This window comes from Aythya fuligula, chromosome 8 (genome assembly GCF_009819795.1).
Source record: "Aythya fuligula isolate bAytFul2 chromosome 8, bAytFul2.pri, whole genome shotgun sequence".
NCBI classification, from domain to species: Eukaryota; Metazoa; Chordata; class Aves; order Anseriformes; family Anatidae; genus Aythya; species Aythya fuligula.
The window spans coordinates 22686680-22702101 of record NC_045566.1 but is presented as its reverse complement, the minus strand read 5'-3'; the positions used below and the strand labels follow the sequence as shown (position 1 = coordinate 22702101).

The 15422-nt window shown below is 49.1% G+C and overlaps 2 protein-coding genes across 5 annotated transcripts in view; one reads left to right on the top strand and one right to left on the bottom strand.

Annotated features, from left to right (window-relative positions):
- On the top strand, positions 1–1117 carry PIGC (phosphatidylinositol glycan anchor biosynthesis class C). Its single transcript, XM_032192467.1, has one exon. The coding sequence runs from the start codon at positions 128–130 to the stop codon at positions 1019–1021; it is 894 nt and encodes a 297-aa protein (XP_032048358.1). The 5' UTR covers positions 1–127; the 3' UTR covers positions 1022–1117.
- A 6509-nt stretch (positions 1118–7626) lies between these two features.
- The window catches only part of DNM3 (dynamin 3), a 176284-nt gene continuing 168488 nt past the window's right edge, over positions 7627–15422 (bottom strand). For all 4 annotated transcript variants that reach the window (XM_032192785.1, XM_032192782.1, XM_032192784.1 and 1 more), the window contains one exon: positions 7627–12009. In XM_032192785.1, the coding sequence (XP_032048676.1) occupies positions 11940–12009 (70 nt within the window). In that variant the 3' untranslated portion in view covers positions 7627–11939. The remainder of the gene's footprint in view (positions 12010–15422) is intronic.

Below are 15422 nucleotides of genomic sequence, written 5' to 3'. Positions count from 1 at the left end.
CTTATCCGTGCCTGGGGGGGGCTGTAGGGGGAGGTGGGTGCTGCCCGAGCCCGCTGGCAGACCCCAAAGGGGTCCCGCAGCGCGGTGAACCCGCAGCCGGCTCCTTCCTCAGCCCCTGGGCTGCAGCATGGTGTGTGCGCAGGTGGAGACGAGCCCCAGGCGCTGCTGGCAGAAGGTGCTGTACGAGCGGCAGCCCTTCCCCGATAACTACGTGGACCAGAGGTTCCTGGAGGAGCTGCGGAAGAACATCCACGCCCGCCAGTACCAGTACTGGGCCGTGGTCTTCGAGTCGGGGGCCGTGGTGCAGCAGCTCTGCAGCGTCTGCGTTTTCGTCGTCACCTGGTGGTACATGGACGCCGGGGTGCTGAGCCCGCAGGGGCTGTTCGGGGCGGCCCTGGCCTCCTCGCTGCTCGGCTACGTGCTCTTCGATGCCATCGACGCCGGGGTTGGGCGGCGGGAGAGCGGGCGGACGCGGTGGGCAGACCTGAAGAGCACGCTGGTGTTCATCGCCTTCACCTACGGCTTCTCCCCGGTGCTGAAGACGCTGACGGAGTCCATCAGCACGGACACGATCTACGCCATGTCGGTCTTCATGCTCCTCGGCCACCTCATCTTCTTCGACTACGGCGCCAACGCCGCCATCGTGTCCAGCACGCTGTCCCTCAACATGGCCATCTTCGCCTCGGTGTGCCTGGCCTCACGCCTGCCGCGCTCCCTCCATGCCTTCGTCATGGTCACCTTCGCCATGCAGATCTTCGCCCTCTGGCCCATGCTGCAGAAGAAGCTGAAGGCCCGGACACCGCGCTGCTACGTGGCAGTGACCATGCTCTTTGCGCTGGCGGCGCTGGCAGGGCTGGCGAGCGTCTCCAGCGTGGGTGCCGTGCTCTTCGCCTCGCTGCTGCTCTCCATCTCCTGCCTCTGCCCTTACTGCCTCATCCGGCTTCAGCAGCTCAAGGACAACATCCATGGGCCGTGGGACGAGGCTGAAATCAAGGAGGACCTCTCCAGGTTCCTCACGTAGGCCTGGCCAGGGCGGAGAGGGGCTCTGTGCTGCAAGCAGCACGGAGGGACTTTTCTGGGGGGATCCCCAGCTCAATAAAACCTCTCACACAGGGAATGTGTCTGTGTGTGCTCTGTAACAGCCCTGCAGCAGGGTGGTGCCTGGCAGACCCACGGTGGTATTTTTGTCCAGCTCTGGCCATCGAGCCAGAGGGACGGGGCAGAATCCTGCAGAGGAATGAGGCCGCAGCTTAGCACACTCTGTGGGTGCACCCAGCGGGCACTCAGCCTGGCCCCAGGGTGCTGCAGCGGTGACAGGGCCCAGCCTGGTCCTGTCCAGCACTATCTGTCCAGTGTCCGTCTGTCCAGCTCCGCACATACCGCAACAGAGGGCGCTCCTGGCAAACAAGTCAGGCTGGAGGCCAGCCCGGGACGAGCCGGCCCTGCTGTGCTGTTGATTTGTTTTCCATCACACACCAGGGGCAGGTGGTCCAGCAGGGCACGGACTTGGGCTAAGCAGACACACCTGTATGCAGAGGCACACCACCAAGTGTCTGAGACCACCAGCACCTCTGCAGACCACGGGAGCTGCAGCAGCTGAGGCTGACAGCTCTCATTCCTGCGGTGTTTCGCCCTAGCACTGCTCCTTTCAGTGTAAAGGCCACTCAGACCCCTCCTACCCTGGAAGCAGTACAAGGAGGTGTTTAAACCATCCCAGTAAGTTTTCCTGTAAGATGCAGCAGCACCAGCTTTGCACGCACACTCTGGGATGGTGAAAGGTGACAAGGGCAAGGCACCCCACTGCTGCAGAAGTGTGAGTTCCTGCTCGATTAAACCCACCGAGTGTGAAGGGCTTTTTGCAGGAAAACGGCTCACGTGGAGCACTGGCGTCTTCCCAGCGAGCAGGCGCTGGCTCCTTGGGCTTCCTAGGAAATGAGAACCCACTGCAGAGCCTCCAACACCTCCAGCGCTTTGTTATGACATTTGCCAAGTTTTAAATGTTGCTGTTTGTTGTCATGGTGACAACTACATCTCATTTTGTTTTTAATTAAAGAAAACCTGCAGAGGTTTAGAGTATGTGCTCCAGGCTCGCAGGGAGCGCGGGAGTAGCCAGATGCTCACAATCAAGATGACATTCTTCAGCCCTTCAGAAAGAAAATCATTTCTTCACGAGGAGGTTCCCAAGAAAGCCAGGCAGCTGCCAGGGACCAGGGGGCCCCATCCTGTGTCAGGCTAATGCCACTGCAATGCTGCCACCCCAAGCAGATGCACAGAGTCCATCGGTAGGGCAAGACTCCAGTGGGATTGGTGCAAACTTAAGAAGTTAAAAATCATCCTTGTCAAAGAAAGGAATCAAATCTAGCCTGCCTGGCTCCTGCAGTTAATTTCTGTCTTGGTAGGGGCCATGCTAGCAGCAGCCAGGTTTACTTGAAGCTGCTGCTGCACAAACACACCGCTGTCCCCAAACTGTTACTAACTGCAGTCATAAATCTTTGCGGTTATCAATTGCTGGTGCATCTCAGGTGGAGCACACGCCTGACTCCATTCTGAATGTGCAATATCTGGGATAATGGGGACAAGCTGGTGTGTGCGTGGGGGCTGTTTCACCGTTAGGCACAGCACATGGGGCTGGGGGGCAGCTGTCCCTCACCACCAGCCCAAGGTGGTTGCAGGGATCTGATGGTTCATTAGGCTAATGCAAACAGGGCAAGGTAGCCTTGGGTTTTTTGTTTTGAGGCTGGATTTAAGGCTACAAGAAAGCATAATTTCTGCCAGACCCATTCACCCAAAGTGAAATGTTTCCTAAAAAATAATCCACTCAAATTCAGACTCTCAAAAACAACCCTGGGTTAGGAAAAGTGCAAATATGAGTTCCCAAGGTATGATTCCAGGTGGCAATGGGCACGAAGTAATGTGGCTCTGGGCAATAAGGGAGCTAGAAACACAAGGACTAGCAGAGACTCTGTGGCTCTGTGTTGCTCCCCCAGCAAAGCTTCATCTCAGACCCTGAGGAGGACTCGAAATGATCCAGAGTCCGTGCTCTTACCTTCACTGGAGCTCTCTGCTTGTCTGGAGCTGCTCGGTGCACAGCAGGACAGCCCCACACTGGGATGTTCGGGTCACCTACTCTGCTGGGGAATGGCCATGTCCAGGAGGAGGAGATGGGTTCCCAGTGGGGTGGCCTCGAGCTGATGGAGACCTATTGGGCAAGTTGAGGCTAGCCATGGCATGTGGTGGCTGTGCCACAATCGTTATCAACCCCAACTAGAACCCAGTGGGTCACTACAAACAGATCCCTGGGCTTGGATTGATCCAGCAGGCCACCTCTGCCTGGCTCCAGCCAGGATTTGTCCTTCTCAGCTTGCCAGAGGCAGCTTCATCTCCACATGCAGCCACAAGCCTCTCTGTTCTGCCCTGCTGCTTCCTTTCTGTGCCTCGTTAGCCTGCACACTCTGCAGCACTGCTGGAATAAATGGCCATAATGAGTACGTCTTTGTGCCTGAGGTCAGAACATGCCCTACAGAGCAAAACTTAGCCATAACTGTGTCCAACTCAGCAGTACAAGCGGATGCCCTTTAAGCACTCGCTACCTGAGCCTCGTTCTGAGGCTTCGCTGGTGCCCACGATGAGACCAAGCAAAGAAATAGATCCTTTGTAGTTCGCACGTAACTGAATCATCATCAACCACCTCTACAGAATTAAACTTTTTAAACACAAATTACTTGGTGTTACAAAAAGCGCGGTTCCTTTCTTTCTAGTTGTCATTCCCAAGTCCCACTGAGATACAGCGCCTCACTGGGACGTTTTCTTGTGATTTGAATCTGGCCCAAACGCAAGTAATTGCACGCTGGCTGGGGCTAAGCCGTGCTCCTGGGGGAGTCGCCGCCACGTGCCGTCTGGAATCTCCATCTACAGAGCGTGCAGCAGGGAAAGGCAAGCGGCAGCCACCCACAGCAGCCCCAGCGGGCTGGCAGGGGCCTCCGTCCCTCCTGCACGTGGGAGACCGGCGTCTGGGAAGCCTGGAAACAGTGAAGCTTTAGTCTTTGAAGGTAAGACCTTTTTATCTCTTCAATTCCCGCAGTAATCGCTAGGCTTTGCTCTGCACGTCACGTAGCTTTGTGCCACGAGAGGCAACGGCAACAGTCTGAGCGATCAGGAAACCAAAATAAAGATTTTGGTCTGAAATCATCCCCTGAGCAGCAGCCTGGGATGCATAATGTCACCGGCCGGGGTGCAGCACCACCCGCCTTCTCCCCCTACCCACAGAACATGTGCCATTGCCAGATGGAAATGGCACAGACGAGGTTAAACGGCTTCTTCAGAAAGTCACCCCACGAGCTGAAGCCAAAGCACGTGCCAAGGTTTCCCAGCACAAAGGCCCTTATGCTAACCAATCCCTTCTACTATTTATGAGATTTTAGGAGTAGCTACCTGACCATGAAGTTCAGTCCTATCTCCAACAACATTTTTATCAAATGCTTCTGAAGAAGGTAAACATTTCTGTGAAGGATATAACACTATAAAACGTCCCCCGAAAGAACTTTGTGCCTTACATCCTAACACACTGAGGTTGGCTGGCAGACAGGAGGGCAGCAGCAGTTTCTGAGGTGCAGTAGATAAAGCTTTAGAAATAAAATATCAGCCACCTTTTGTCATTGCTTCCTTTCTCAGTACCACACCGTACCATAGAGGGAAAGCAGTGAGAGCTGCCCTAGTACAGAACAGATTCTTGAACAACCTGGAAAAAAAAAGTAGCTTGTAAAATTCAGCCTGGTCCCGTTCCCTCTTACCTCAGAGATGAAATGAAGCCAAAACCTCCTGCCTCTTGCAGAGCCAGCTGGGTACAGATGTCATCTCTCTTGCAATCCTGAAAAGCACAATTCCTGAATGCTGTTTTTGTTTTTTGTTTGTTTGTTTGTTTTGCCTCTGTCTCTGAGGGCAGCGAGTTCCACTGCTGAGAGATGCAGCAAAGTAAGCCAGCCCAAGCTCACTTCTCGTCCTACCTTTTGGAAGTTATGTTCACACGACCATTAGGATCCTCCACTTCTCCCTTTTCCCAGGGTGCTGGGAAGCACATTGCCCATCACTATTCTCTTTCCAGCTCCTGCAATTCCTAGTCTAGTACACACAACTCAAAAGTCTAGCAGGAATGATTCTCTTCCTAAGAGTTACTGTTGTTGGCATGTTTGTGTTTCCCCTGCTTTCTGCTAATACCTTTATTGTTTCTTCTGTTTTACTCTATCAGAAGACAAAGCCTAAGTGAGGTGCAAACAAAAATCTGTACAAGTCTGCAGCTCTCTGGGCTTACAACCCCCTATCATTTGAGCAAACCTCATTTACCAGCATGGTGGGGCAGCAGTTCCCTGGATAGAGGAGTTGTCAGCAGGGTCCTAAATCAGCTGCAAGAACTGCCCCAGCTCGGCAGAGCTTTGTCAGACCTGGCTTATTTATCTTACCTGGCCTGCTTATCTTTCACTTGGATGCCACAGGGACAGAAATACTTGGAATCCCAGAGGTAGCTACCTGCAGCTATTTGAGCTCTGATGCTCCAACGAGGTCAGCTCGCAGAGAATTTAGAGGTTTAGCTTGAAAAAAGCGGTGAGAACAGCTGCGATGTGTCTATAAGTGTGCAGATTCATCGGCAGAGAGACTGCTGCAATCTTCAACTTTCCACTCAGCACGCAGCCAGGTGCTGCTGCGGGTGCGTTAAGCATCTGTTAGGAACCTTTTGCAGTCTCTGTTGTTCAAGACGTTGATTATTCTTCTTCCTGCTAATACTAAGCCAAATGTATTTACACTGAGCAGTCCTGGTGGCTCGTGAATTCAGAAATTGGAGGTGGAATCCCAGCAGTACGTCCCTCCCTCCAACACCTCGGAGGGTGGGGGTCGCCACAGAGCCCAGGCAATTGCTTTTGTGGAGGGAGCATTAATGGCTCCATTTGAGAAGCAGTAGGTAAATCCTTCAATAGAAAACCAGCACACATTCATTTTGTAGCCAGACTTTTATTTTCTTTGTATCCAGGCTTATCATTGACATCTGAAAATAAAATATTTCATTTACAAATAGACTAGTGCAAATTAAAGATAATTTTGGAGAAAAGATGACAGACTGCACATAACAAAAAAAAAAAAAAAAAAAAAAAGATGTGTGTGTGTTAGGACGATCTTCCTGGAACAGCTGGAGGAGGTCGCCTAGGAAAAAGACAAAAAATAACCCAAAATTCAAGGGGAGGGGGAGAAGAGATTTAAAACAAAAGGTCGAAATACAATAGAATGACTCATATACAAATTTATCTTAACAAAATGGGTTAAGGAAAAAAAAGGCACAGAACATGCATAGTGAGGAAAAGAGCAAGAAGGAGATTAGAATCAGCTGGCTATCAGCACAGCCTCTGCTTTCATCCTCACCATTTCCCATCTGATGTGCTGGCGCCAGAGAGCTAGGACAACCCCATCACAAGTGTGAAGGTTGCTGCTCAGAGGCTTTCTACTTTTCGTGCAGGAAATAATATCCTCCTAGAAGAGCTTTTCTCTAGCCAGCCTTAAAATCTACACCGCTACCTGCTGCAAACGCTGCTCCTGGAATAGAGCTTTTTCAAATGAGACTGATGAAATCAGGAGCGAGCGAACAAGATGTGTCTATGAGCTGGACTGGGGTATCTGAAGGGAACCTTGCTGGGGAAGGCTAAAAGCTTGGGTGACAGCAGCGTAATCAATCTACTGCCAAAACCTGCAGGAGAGACCCTTGCCAGTGGATGGCTCGGTGGCCTGGATGGAGAAGAGCGGCCGCTCACCCCGTTGTCCAGCACGCAGCACTGGTGCATTGCCGGCCAGCACGCCTGGAAACAACTCTCAGAGGGAGAGGTAACGTACCCCAGGCAGACGGACACATGTGTCATGCTGCTGTTTGCTCAGGGAGACTGTGCAGACTGCCTCGGGCGCATCCATTAAAGGCTATTAAAAAAAAAATGTCCCCAAGTGTTACAGCAAGCTTGCTGTGAACGCAAATGGGGACGTTACTGCTTTGCTTGTTCCACCTTTTGTTCCCAATTTCCCCAAACCTAAGGACCAGCACGGTGCCTGCTGCTTGGTGGGAAATGCCCCCTGCTGCTGTGCTGTACTCGTGCCGTGCAGAGCTGCTCCTCCGAGCACCCATTCCAGTTACTTGGCTTGTACCAATCTGAGGGAGGAACTGAGTAATCAAGGCATTCTGAGGCAGCTGCGTGGCCATACACAACTGCTTTAGGGGAAATCCCTTCCAAGCAGCACACGTACACAGGCACAGTTTTACTCTGCTCCTGAGGACTCACCCTGCCCCTGTGCTCAGCTCTCGGCCCCCCTCAAATATGCTTCTCCCAGCAATGAAACCAACACCAGGCTCTGCTTGAAAAATATTCACTCAGCAAAACATCCCCAAAGCATCCAAGCCCCTAGCAGGGCAGAAGGTTGAATGCTTCCCGTGGGCTACTTCTCTCTTGTCTCCCCTTTTCCTGACACTTGGAGTGATCTGAACTGCAACGCACCTCTCCGGTAAATCCTCGTTGCAGACCCAACCGAGGTGGGGAGCAGGCTGAGATTACGGTACAAGACTGGAGCCCACTCATGCACATCCAGAAAGTAATAATAAAAGCCCAGCAGGAGTTACAGTTTATTTCAGGTTCAGAAATGCAGCATAACATGTTTACAGCAGGTGTATGCGATGCTCGGTAATGACCATGGTTTCGGGAATCGACTCACTGTGCTCAAAGGTCAACACCAGGAACCATTTACAGACTACGAAACCAAAGGCAGATGTTTTGGCTCATATGAAACAGGGCATTAACATACAGAGCAAAATTCGGAAAGAAATTAAGCGCTTGCTTCTTACAAAAAGAAGTCATTGTTTACACCATCCTGGAAAAGTAAAGAGACAGGAAGTAAAGCAAACGGCCGGCAAGACGGGACAAATCATATATCAAGCAAGAGTGGAGGACTGTCTGGACGGGAGGAGCCATCGGTATCAGCTCGCCTGCAGACAAAGCAAGAGGAAAGACAGGCAGAGTAACGTTCATTTACACAGGGAAGCTGTTCTGCTAGAGCCCAGGGAGGAGGTTCAGTGCCACCGCGGGAGGACGTGTGCCACAAGCATCCCCAAAAGTCCATGTCTCCCCAGTGCCACATGTGCAAAATAGGTCTGCTTTCAATTCAGGAGGTTTGGACTGTTTTAAGACAGAAAGACAGAACTAGCCAGTAATCTCCACATGATGTACACACGTTTAGTGTATTGGCCTGCGATACAGAGTATAATATTTTCTATGTTATGCTTTAACATGAAGTGTCGTAACCTCTAATGCATCTCCTTTAATATAATAATCTATTTTTACGAGGCTTACTCAAAGTGCAACAAGATCAGCAATAAAATAAACACAGGTTAACTATGTACATAAGCCTTTTCTCTGAACATACAAGCATTTTAACGTAACGCAAGATCCCCTGACATCAAAGGCCAAGAACTATTTACGGCATGAGCAAGCTCCTCAGCTGCTGGTCAGCCATGACAAGGAAAAGTGGAACATGTTCTCCGGGCAGAGACTCGGGCTTAGTTTACATGCAATACTAGATAAACACCCTCCTGAAACCTAGCTGCCTACATCATCTGGCTCACGTAAGCTCAAAAAACCTGCTGTTGCTTAACGGGAGTCTCCTCTGCTCCTTAGCAATCTTCTGAGCTTTGCCAGAGGGGATCAAACGAAGGGAGAGTAACCTGTGCTTCTCTGATCCAGGAGCTCAGGCTCAGCTGACCCTGGGGAAGGGTGTCTGCAGAGGGGACAGCAGCCACTCTCAGCCAGCCAGTCCCCCTAGCAGATCCCTTAAGGTACTGGTGAGCCTGTTCTCCTCTCCTTCAGGTGTGGATTGAGCTGATAGCAAGTTGCTCCTCTGAGAACAAGGGATGGGAGAGAGATGGCTCACCAGAATCATCCATCCCAGGCACTGCACAGCACAAGAAAATGGGTCAAGGCTAGGAGCAGAGTGTTTATTCAGTTGGAATTGGCAATTTCTTGTGAAGCACTTAGCATTTTTTTTCTAGAAACAATTCTACATAGTTGATTCTAAAAAGTATATATGCAAGAAGAGGTAAAATCATCAAACTCTGGATCTGTGCTAAAGGTTAATTATTAGCCTACACATCTAAAAGCATTGCGTTTTAGCAGCAGGTCCAGATTTAGGTGTGATGGGGATGCAGAGGAGGGGAGTGCAGCTACCTGCTACGTCCCACAAGCTCAATACTGAGCACAGAACCAGATGGTGCTCACACCAGGGCCATGGGTGCCTCACTGCTGCCTCCTCTTTCTCTCCTCAATCCGCTCCTGGGAGCTTCATTTACAATTCAGGATTGCCGCTGAGAAATACAATTTCCTGTGGGGCAGAGTTAAGGATAGTGCTGAACTGTGCTAGCTATTTCCTTTATGCTTGACAGAAACAGTCATTAAATTCAGAAGTCTCAGGTACAGAGGATTTAAATACCTGTTTTTAGGCCAAGAGCTTTGTCATCTAATTAAGCTCCTACCTTACCAGCATTCCCATGCAGTCACACCGGTCTGAATCACCCCTTCTGGAGGCAACTCAGCAAAATGCTTAGGGTAAGGTGGGATAACCCCAAACCATAGGCTTGCAGCATCACTGAACAAATCTGGGGGTACAGTGACCTTCTGTGGCCAAGCTGCAAGAGGTGCTAAGCTTGAGTTTCTGTCAGAAGGCAGCTGCCAGTCAGTAATAGAGCTCTGACAAGCTATACACAGATTTGCTGGCTAGGCAACAAAATGGACTACTATAGCTATAAAAATACACCTGATTGATGGACTACACGTAACAGCAGAGAGTACCATGCAGCAGAAAGCTGTAGACCAAGAAACACGATCAAAATATGCTTTGAGTAGGTTTTTGGTAGTAAAAACCAGAAACGCGCAGTTGGACTTACAGCCTTTTCATCCTTGAAAGCTGACTCTGTGCACCTGATTGTGAAGCTGTAGGCCTGTTCTCCAAACACACAGCAGCCATTTAAGGACTTTTCTGAGATCACCGAGGTGCCGGTGCTCTGACAAATTCCATCTCCCCCATGCTTCAGATGTTGACCTCTAGACTCCCCACGTGTGTGTCGTAAGTACGAGGTTTACAGGAAATTAAAGTTAGGCTAACATACAAATCATGATGCTTTCCCAAACTTGTCTCTCTTATGCAAGCAGAAACATGATTTGCTTCAGCGGCAAACACAACTTATTTAATCAGCAGCCTGGGAATATTTAACAGCAAAAATCCCCATTGGCTGTGGCTCTTTGATTGGATTCTTCCTAACCACGGAGCTACAGCGCACTGGAGCCCTACATGCAGCCTCAATAAATGAATTTATTGGACTGATTATAGCGGGGACCTTCGAAACCACCAATTGCTTTGCCTAGGGATCTGTAACCATAATTGTAATAACAGCAATTAATATTTTCTGAAATTAATCTCTAGCTTAATTCTGTCGACTCAAGTTTTAAACTACACGGGTAACACTGACCCTAAGTGTTTAAAGTGAAGTAATGCAGAGTTAAGACAAAAGGTTTTTATAACACATCGATACAGAACGTGTAAAGCAACAGGCAGAGAGGGCCTCTGAAGGTGAACGTCTGCTAAAATAATACACTGCCAGGGTGCACAGCTGAGCACTTCTCAGTAGCTGGCTGGATAAAGTGACTCCTAATCTGAGGTGTGTGGGATATCAAGAAATGCAAAGAGAAAATCTTTTTTTGGAGGACATACCGGCAAGTTATTGACTGGTGTGAGCAAGTATCTCAAATCCACAGTGGATCCTTGGATAGCTCAGATGCAAATCTAGGCCATAGCTCTGAATTGGCTCACGCAGTGGGCAGAGGAGTGGTCACCTATTTACAGCTGTGCATGTGTGTATGCATATGTGTATACATATATGTACATATATCTACCTCCCCTCTGCTTCACAAAATGGCCAAAAACAATGCTCAGTTCCCTGGATCCTGCCATGCAATATATATATATATATATATATATATATATATATACATACATATACACACTGCATGCACTCACCTATGCACAAACCTTCCTATGAGTTCAGTGGGAGGACTGAGGTGAGTAAGCACTACCAGAGGACAAACTGAGCCAGCACACACCACTCTGTCACGTACTGGCTCTTCAAACCACCCTTCTCCCATCCTTGCTGCTAGTGAGACAGCTCCACACCTTGCAGGCTGGGGCATTGCAGCCCGGTCCTTACTAATCACCCAAGCTCTAAGTATCAGTCATCCATGAGGAAAGGAAATAAAACACATTGTCCCATACACACCCTTCCAGTTTAACAACATTCCTTATAAACTAGGCTTCGGAGAAGAAGAAATTACGGGAGAAGCAGCCTTCCAGCAAGTTTCTTGCAAAAGAGGCATGGAGGTGTGGGGCTGTCAGAAGAGCTTGATAAGAAACCACATTGGTTTTCTTTGCTTGGTTCAAGCATCAAAAAAGAAGGTGGGCACAACTGTAAAATGCCAAATGGCAGAAAACCTGGAAGGTACAAATAAAAAGCCAGGTTCCTCGCAGAGAAGAGAAAAGAAGATGCAGCTCAAATCAACACGTGCACAAACACACACAAACTCAAGCCCTCCTTTGAGTGTACAGGATCGTGAGCATGGCTGCCTGAGCAAACACGTGTGTCAGTAAGTTAGCTAACATCAGCTATTGTGAAAGGAAAAGTCAAGACAGTACAGACCTTCCCAAAACATTTAAGACCTCATAAACAAAGCAGAATGGACAGAGTATATCAGTAAAATTGGTTACTTGCCTACAGATGTCCATACATGCGACTATACATTGGTTATTGCAACAGTTACCAAGCAATTTGCTTCCACATATTTGGTTAACAAGGAATGGCATGCCAGAAACTTCATTTAGTCTAACAGGGATGAATCTAACGGACGAATTACAGTGGGCCGAGTAGGTGAAGGGGGTGGTCTTCGACTGGAGAGAAAGAGAAAAGAAACAGTAAGCACAAACACTGAGAGTGAACCGTTTGCTGTCGCTACGTGAACACGCACATGCACATAAACACAAAAGTCACATTTCCACATGCACTGAAGCACGACAGTTCTAAGCATGCCTGAAAACGAGGACAGTAAAGAGTGCCACATGCATACCTCAGCTCTCTCACGTATTCGACAGTCCACAGTCTTAACCTCTGAACACAGTTACCCTCTTAGGCCAGGGGAAGCACCAGGGGATGATCATTATTCCTGCTTTCTGATCCTGCCGATCCTCACAGCCAGGCTGCTCTCTTACCTAGCTATTCAGCACCATCCTGCTGCTATTTGTTCCGTTCCTTCTCTTTCACAGCCTTTTTGCTCCCCATTTTCTTTCATGGGTGGTACAACTCTCTCCATTCCTCAATCCAGCCTCGATCATCACAAGAATATAAAGCTGAGCTCTGGTCCGAACAAGGTGGGGAGTCAAGGGCTCTTCGCTTCTAATCCAGCTTTGGCAGACTTCAATAACGACCTGGACAAAGCAAAACCTTCCCTTCCTCTGTCCTCTACCTGTGAAATTAGGAACTGTCCCCGTCTCTGAAGAAGATTACAAAGAAAACGTCTCATTTGGTTAAAACTAAATAGAAGATGAAAAGAATGCAACAATGTGTTAATCTCCTTTGAACTGGGACATAATATATGAGACAAATTTACACTTGACCAAAAAAAATTGTTTGGCTTCAATTGCATCTTGTATGACAATATTCTCTTTTGGTGAAGAAATGAGAATTTTAATCCCTAACATGCAACGAACAGAAAATATGCCAACTGAAGCGTTCAAGTAAATCAACAAGCTAAAAAAAAAAAAAGGCAAAACATAATTTCTTCATGGTGTATTTTTCTTACAGAAAAAATGTTACTGTGTTAACTATTGTTTCTTGTGTTGCTCCAGTGTAGGTCTTCTGGACCCATTTCCAAAATTTGTAGTTTCATAAAGAACCACTTCTAAGGCTTTGCATTTCTGCTGGGTTGCATTAAATTATTCCTTTGTTGAAATGCCTCACATTGCATTGTTTAGCGCTTACTGAAAACATCATATCATGTGTATACAATTTACAAACAAGGGAAAATGCATACAGCTGTCTTCATATCAAATTTAAAAGATACAAGCCCAAGCATGCATTTTAATACGAGGGTGAATGCAGCACAATAAATTCAAATAATGTGATTTAGTCAAACTGGTATTTAGCATGGCTGGATCAGAGACTGGAGAGCGCAGGGGGAGGATATCCTGGATTTAATCACTCCAACCGAACCTGAAGCAAAATCAGGTCTGAGCCCTATTCCCTCCTTGAACCAAAGCTGCCATTGCACCCTGACTGCTATTTTGAATTTTCATTCAAGCCAGAACTGAGCTGAAAATTACCCCAGTCAGCTCCAGGCTCCTGCTGCAGACTGCCACGTTAAGGAGAAGCTGTGGCTCCCTAGGGGCCCCTCTGCCACAGGCGCTGCGAGGGTCTGTGGTGTGGTGCCCTGCGTGCAGCTCTGCACAGCAACGAGCCCCTCGGTTTGCACCACAAAGACCTCCTGATGGAGACACGTGTATGTTTCTGGGCCCCTCTGCATCTGTATGTTGGTGTGTGCTTTCCTCCCCCGGGTATGGGCAGGGATGACTGCAAGGCATGGGCAGATCTGCCCTAAGCTCCCGTCCCTTTCCTCTGCCCCTAATGGGGTTGCCTTGCTCTCAGGGCAGTGCTGCTGCTCAGGGTTTCATGCCAGCCCCTTAAACCCACACACTATTGCTGGGGGAGCAGGATCTGCACCCACAAGTCAGAGGCACCCTCTGTAACCAAAAAGGGAAAAGGGGAGGCTTGAGAAACCTGCAAAAGCACCATTCACCTCCAGTCCTACGGCCGACAGTCTCCTGGGCAGTGTCGGGGTCACACAGCACGATGGGCCATGCTCCTGGGTCCCTGGGCACAGCCCAGCACAGAGGGTCAGCTCAGGAAGAGACCTCGGCTTCGTTTGCCACCGGCACACAGTAACAAAGGCACGAGCTGAAGCTCAAGTCAAAAAGCAAAGGAAAAGATAAGCCCAGGAATTGCCTGTCTCTAGATTTCCCTGCCAAGGTGACAAGTCAATACACGACCATTTTACACTGGGAGCAGGATTCAGACCCTTTCTTCCCCTCCTCTACCAGGAACCTCAGGGTCAGGAGTGCTGAAGGATCACATCGGAGCGCTGGCTGGATGGAGCTGGATGGAGCTCTGCAGGGACCTGGCACCCAAATTGCCACCCCGGGATAACGCAGCAGGCACCTCTGAAAAGCACAGATCTGTGGAAACCTGGCGTGACTTCGGCGTGACCGCTTTCTGAGCGCGGAGTTGAGCAAAGGTTACATAAATGCAGGCTGCCAGCCCCTCCAAATGGCAGCTGTGCAGCGGAGGCAGGCAGGAGGAGCAGCAGAGGGAGCTGCAGCCTGCCTGTGGACGCGCAGCTGGGGCAGCCGCAGCAAAACAACCTCCCCCAGGTCCGGGCTGAGCTGCCATGGCAGCGAGGAAATATATGACTAAGCCCAATTAAATGTTTAGTCTGGGGCCAAAAGATGATACCCGGAGAGACAGCACGGAGAGCGTTTTCTCCGCGTTATCGGGGCGATTCCAGCAGTTGCACCGAGCTGCTCCCAGCCTGCAAACGGCTGCTCCGGATTCATAGAAAGCTCCTTCATATAAAAATGGCACTGCTGCAGCGATTCCTGTTATTGTCTCAAGCGTTTTCGTTGTGTTTTCAAGTTTTGGGGGCGAGTCCCACTGCCTGGCCCCTTTAACAGTCTGCTGATTTTTTTATTTATTTTTTATTTTTTTAAAAAAAGGAAACTGTGTTTGTAAAAGTTAGTGCTAAAGGGGCAGGGGATCATAGGTCCCCAGGGTTGAGTAAACGAGTCTGCAGAAAGAATCAGTCCTTCTAACTAGCGCACATTAAGCAGACATAAAGAATTTACCAATGAAAATTGTGGACTAAGTATGTATTTAATAACTCCCTCATGTTGCTGCAGAGACTCCTCCTTTGAAGAGCTCAGTGGGGTTTTGAGCAGAGGATAACTCTTGCCCCCATGCCCGCACTATTTTAAAAGGAAAAGTTTTACATTTATTTTTAACGTAAGCAGCACACCCCATTTTTTCCAGTTTTAAAAGAACTCCTAAAAACTCGAGCTAGGCAAGCGCGGAGCAAAAGAAACTAAATAAAGCGAGTCTAGACTTCAAATTCGATCAGAAACATATGGGAGCTCTTCAAGCGCTTGCCTTTTGAGAAGTGCTATCACTCCCCACACAGAGTCCACAAAATATGCTTTCAGTAAGGCATGGCTGTAATTACCATGGGAGGCCCCGCTCGAAGAAGATGGCTTCTCTC

What these genes read in the sequence shown, in the direction of transcription:
- PIGC (XM_032192467.1), top strand. Translation starts at nt 128, where the DNA reads ATGGTGTGTGCGCAGGTGGAGACGAGCCCCAGGCGCTGCTGGCAGAAG.